At 27.6% G+C, this 6,122-nt stretch overlaps 1 protein-coding gene across 1 annotated transcript in view; it reads right to left on the reverse strand.

The window, feature by feature from the left end:
- The window catches only part of LOC110283155 (cathepsin K), a 13,589-nt gene extending 7,808 nt beyond the window's left edge, over positions 1-5,781 (reverse strand). Inside the window, exons 1-4 of the mRNA XM_021147884.3 lie at positions 5,494-5,781; positions 4,139-4,291; positions 2,215-2,403; positions 897-1,020 (exon numbers count right to left, since the gene is read on the reverse strand). Coding sequence (XP_021003543.1) covers positions 897-1,020; positions 2,215-2,403; positions 4,139-4,291; positions 5,494-5,586 — 559 coding nt within the window. The 5' untranslated portion in view covers positions 5,587-5,781. The remainder of the gene's footprint in view (positions 1-896; positions 1,021-2,214; positions 2,404-4,138; positions 4,292-5,493) is intronic.
- Positions 5,782-6,122: the final 341 nt, after the last annotated feature.

Consider the following 6,122-nt stretch of genomic DNA (forward strand, 5'->3'; position numbering starts at 1 on the left):
ATATATATGAATTTTTGAACTGATGACTATCATTAGTACCTCACAATTTTAAGAAAATCCTAGCGATAAATTTGGAGGACTAACATGAGTACTTCGAAAAGAAATTTTTGCAAATTTTATATTTTATAACGAGAAAAAACAAGAAAGTATACGTGTGACTGAAAATGGTACCTAATATTAATTTTTGTTTTATCGTTTATTTAAAAAATAAAACAGCCAGCTATGTAATCAGAATGTCGTGGATAAAGTTCGAAGCTGATTTTTGAGCTTAAGATTTGTACTTATATAATATTTTTTTTTAATTGTGGAGTTTACATCTTGAAATGCTTTCAGATGAATCATAAGTAGACACGATATTTGTTTTAAATCTGAAAGACACCTAACTATTACGCACAGTCTTATCAGTTCTTCACGATAATTCTTGAATCATCACAAAGCAGTATTTCAAAAGAAAGAACTCAAATTATCGTTAATGTGTTTTATAGGAATTACCGTTTACCATTATTTTGTTATCTATTGTTCAAGTCTAACAAAAAGTATTTACATGAAAAAGTATTTGCATTTTTTTTAAAATTGAACTTGTTTTATTTAAAAAAGGATTTATTCTATCTTTTTCCGGAGTTGTTTATTAGCTTTGTAAGCTGTTTTTTTTTGTTATAATTGTTATGCGTTTAAATATTAAACAAAAACCTCAGTTTTCGTAAATATTAAAAAATAAACAAATGATAGAACTGCTTCTTCATCGGAATCTCTAAGATAAAATAAAGAAAGGAAAACAGAACTCTCTAAACAGATAAAAGTTAATTTTAAAAAAAAGTGTATGGGCTTAGCTTTAAGATAAACCATCTTAATTTTAAGTCCCTTAAACGATCCAATTATAAATTATTTGAAGTTACCTGTAGTCTTTGAACAATCAACAAGATTTTGGGAACTAAGTGGAACCAATTTTCCAGTTTTTTTCTTATATTGAGCTTCTAATGATCCAACAGCTGAAAAAGCCCAGCATGCACCACAGAAACCCTAATAAATTGAAAAATAAAAAAAAAAATTCTTTTTAGAACAGCAGTTTCAGTTTTAACACACAAGTGGAAAATACTAATGATATTAAAGTACCTAAACAGCACAGTTAAAAATATTGTTTCATGCTCAACCGTAAAATCATTCGCATTTTTTTTAAACTTTGTACAACATTTCACAGCTACCTTGTTACGAAAAGTTAAAGAATGGTTACTTTTCAACTACTATTTATGAGCTTGACCAGAGTTCTTAGGTTAGGTATATGAACTTGGCAGAGGAATTCAGAATGGTTTAACTTACGGACGGTATAGCATCGGGGTTTTAAAAAAATGCTATGGTTTAACTTTACAGTTGTTTAGCTTTAATTTTAACCTTACAACTAGGCAATTTTTAATTTTCCAAAAAATGAAAATATGTCACCACTGTGGTAGAAATTTTCGATATTCTTTTTTAATTTTTGCGACAAATTACTTCAGAGGGATATCTAAAAGTTGCAAAAAGAAAATTGTAGCTTCATTGTTTAACGAATGATATTTTCATGCAATTTGAACTGTAACATAACTTGGGTTCATCGTGCCGATGCAAGAATCTAAATATTACTCAGCATGTCAGGTTAATAAAATTAGAAAATTTGATTATTTTTAAGTCCATTCTTTTGATATTTTAATTTAACTTAGAATGTTTAAACTTGGCTTAGTATGAAGGTTGCAAAAACGTTAGAGAATGTTACGATCTAATGTATAGAACATATGCATGAAAACACAACTCTGATCAAATTTGCCTGGTAACATTAGTCAGCTTGCCTTTTTACCAAAGTTGCCAACGACAAATTTAAGCGAAATTATGACTCAGCCAACTAATGTACCGATTCTATTCTTACCATACAATATTTTATCTAAGCACTTTATTGCGATTATAATAACTTAATATGCTTCTATCATTGATAGTTTAAGTCAAAGTGATAATTTTCTGCGAAGTTTAATATTGAATAAATTTTAACATTAAATGACAGATATATTTTAAAGTACAAAAAATAATTAAGATGGATAAGTAATCAAATATTTCTCATGAGTTGTTTTTCCTATGTAAGAATAAAGAGTCTACATTGTTTTCCTGGTGCAAATTTAATATTTATATTTAAGTATTTAATTTTTCTTAAGTAATCAAAATATTAAAAATTGAATTAAAAATATTTACTTGATTTTGTACAGGCGTTACATAGCCTTTTTCCCTCCAGTCAACATGTTTTGGATAATTTTCGTTTTCTTCTTCCTTTTCGACTTTTCTTTCTTTTTCCCTTTCTTCTGCTCTTTTAATAGTTTCGAAAAAAGTTTGTACGCTAGGAATTAGTATCAATCCATTAATACCCATGTATTCTTCTAGACCCTATAAAATTCAAACACATTAAATAATTAAAATACTGTATTGATTTTAAAATTCTGCTTGTGCACGCTATTTATGATGTTTTAGTTTAAATTCTCAATTTTTTATTAAACGTGAGAAGGAAAAAATTTATAATTCCAATAAAAGTGCAGTTTGAGATGGTCTTTTGATCAATTGATAGCCCTTTGACCTACACAGCCGATGGCAAATCTGTAGTTATATTGACCTAGTCAAGATTTTTTCAATTTCATTATTATTGTATATTTAACGAAATAATTTCATGCAACATTCGCTTTAACTAATAATTGTGATATATCTATACACCGAACAGCCATTACATTATGACCACCCTCCATCTATAACAATAGGCTCGCCCAGGTTTTCATGGTTTCTCGCCCAGGAACAATGTCGTCATGGAGCTCATTAGGACTCATAATCCTCACAGAACAATCCCTGACGTCTGTAAGCTACTTGAACATAGTTGCAGACCAGGTTCACTCATTCATGGCAACAGTTTGTCCTGCGGGGAATGGTGTTTACCAACAGGATAATGCACCATGTCATATGGGTCGAATCATCGAGGAACATTCCAGTTACTTTCAAGTCATGTCTTGGCCCCCAAATTCACCTGACCTTAATCCAATAGAGCATTTGTGGTCCTACTTGGAAAACCAAATTCGTGCTGCCACGCTACCCCNAACGTAGAAACAAGTAAATGTGACGCATAAAAAAAACGAAGAAATAAAAGCAGCTCATAAAAATGTCAGCCATGTACAAGAAGAAAAAACGCTTCGAGTAAAGTATAAAAGCTATGTCCAAAATACAATAAAATGTAAAATTAAACATAACTTTTTATGCGCAAGAAAAATAAATGCGTGAAGACCGGCGAAAAAATAACAAATAAAAAAAATATATATATATATATATATATATATATAGGTTAATTTTTCAATATATGATTCCCGTCATTAACTAAACCTACTTTTTAAATTATCAAAATTACGGTTTCCACATGGTATTCTGTAATAATACTCAAAATCCTCTTAAATATTAAATTTACACAAATATTTTCAGCATACTTGTAATCTAAAGGAATCTGTAGAAATAAATTTTTCCGTGGTTCACAAAAAAGCAAATTTGGGATTATGTTTCTGCACTATAAGAAATTCAAGATCACATTACTTCTAGAAGTATCAGCACTCAGGGAGCCAGTACTTTTTACCGTAAAGTCCATTTTCACCGGAACATATTACGGAGCAAAAAAAAATTTATATACCGTAATTTTTACAATAATAAATACAGTAAAATCACTGAATCACTCTAATTAAATAAATATTACTGTAAATATGTAAATATGGATTTTACGAATGATGCCACCTAACGTGCCGGTTCTTTATGCCGTAATTTTTTTGCAATGTACCTTCTGCAAAAATTTTTCTGTCTTATGACAAGAGTAAACTGGTTTCATTATGTGGAGAAAAATTCAAACTGAAAAATGACTTTCTAAATATAGGACAGTAATTGGGTTTTAGTTCAAAAACTCTATATTATTCTCTAGTGTTAATTAAGAGGCTAAACTACCTTTTTATATAATGCTCTATTTCAGAAAATACGAAAAAAACCGTTTTTATAAAAAGAAATAAAGTTATAAAAATAATTAACCCAACTTTTTTAATTACACTGAAAGTTTTAAAAAACTTTTTTAATTACATTAAGAGCTTTGTTCATAATATCTTACGGAATCAGAAAGATGATTTATTCCAAGTCTGAAATCATGTTCTCTTAAATCAGCTTCTAAGTTATGTCTTTGTACAAGTTTGACATTTTCCTCCCAGATTATTCGTCTTTCTTCTTCATCCATGTCTGATAAATATGTTTTGTTGTAAAGAGTCTAAATGTTAAAAAAAAGTAAAAATAAAACACTTCTATTCAAATTTATTATTTTTTTTAGTCCCATTAATACAAACAAAGTATTCATAATTACAAGTTCATATAAAATAACTGAAAATCCAAAAAGAGAAATATATTAAATATCTGATAGCATTTTCTTATTTAAAATAAACAAAGAAACATCTTTTTGAAACTTCAGTTTCGCGAATTTATCAATGAGTTTATTTTTATTTTTTATTTTTCTAAGACTTTCAGATTGAATAAATATCATAATATTGAATAAAAATCATAGATTTTTCAGATTAATTGCTAAATTATGATCGAAAATAAAAAGAATTAAAATTATCATTATTCTTATCAGAATTGAACTGTTGAATTTTAATTTTTCGATTTTTCCACAAATGACTACTAATAATTAATTACAGTTAGTTAAAACAAATTTAAGAGAGCAATAATTCTGAATTGGACAGAAAATTTTTTTAAATAAGTGAGATTTTTTTACCTTTAAATGTGACTTAATTTACAGTTATGACCAATTAATTAGCATTATATAGCTGGGCTCTCGATTTAAGATAATTCAAATGAGTTCTGAAAAATTTGATTATTAGAACAAGAGTTATTTAAAGTGGTTTATGATTTTGTATTTACTTATTATTCTTCCACTTAATTTTCTTCCCAAGTTATGTTTTCTAGTAGACCTTTGAAAAGAAAACAAATGTTGAAGTTTAAAACCTTTTTTTTTTTTGTATCAGGTTTATCCGACAACGTGAATTACTTATAATTATTTATTTAACTTTCATGTTTTCAGTGAATCAGGCGCTCTTAAAATTCACAAAATTCAAAGTCATTTGAGAGATTTTTACTGAAATTATTAAATATTTCCTGAATGTTTAGGAACTTTAAATCTATAATTGATAAATATTATAAACAAACAATACAAATGCAGAGTTTAAAATTAATTTTTGCATGATTGTATTTAATTATTGAAATTTATTTAAAAACAATTAAAAGGAAAATATATGAATATTTATTTTCAGAATACTCTTTAGAAATTAGTGTTTGAAAGTAATTAATCATTATAAACCAGATAAACTTATTTCAACAAGCATAATAAACTCAAATTCATACACCTGAAGAGCTAAAATCATGCATAAAAAACGTTAAAAATTAATTTCAAATAAAATTTTTTGTGTTGCAACTCACCTTATAAATTTGCCATTTATCGTCTAATTCAGGTTCAATCGGTGCAGCCCATGCTATAGCACATATTACCAAAATACACCATACTTGAAACATTTTAGATACTTTCTTTTCAATCCTTTTAAATTATGTAAAAATAACGTACAAAAAATTTAAAAAAGTAAATTTCTCGATGAATACTAATTCGCAAAGTTGCGAAATCAGTTTAAAAATGTATAACGGAAAAGAACTCGGGAAAAAAATTCCGACTTTTCTCCCATTAACAATTTAAACTGATTCGCAACAAATACGACCATTCTCATCAAGCGTATCATATTTATAGTCTCCAAGTAAAATGGAAATTTTTTAATGAATGAATCATGATGAATATAAAAAAATGTGTGGATGATTATATGAATTACATCTAAGACTTATTTTGGCATATTTGAAACTATGGCTATTGCCATAATTTGATGATAAATGCGCAAAACATGAATTAGATGCCTACTAAGTTGAATGATTCAGCTGATTTTCGGATTGTTTTGTGACGCTAGTATTGACGACAACGAATAATGTTTTACCATTGTCAAGGTAATAAAACGTTATGCACATTCAGCATCACTCAACACTGAATAAAATTTAAAACAAAAATT

This window comes from Parasteatoda tepidariorum, chromosome X1 (genome assembly GCF_043381705.1).
Source record: "Parasteatoda tepidariorum isolate YZ-2023 chromosome X1, CAS_Ptep_4.0, whole genome shotgun sequence".
Lineage (NCBI taxonomy): Eukaryota > Metazoa > Arthropoda > Arachnida > Araneae > Theridiidae > Parasteatoda > Parasteatoda tepidariorum.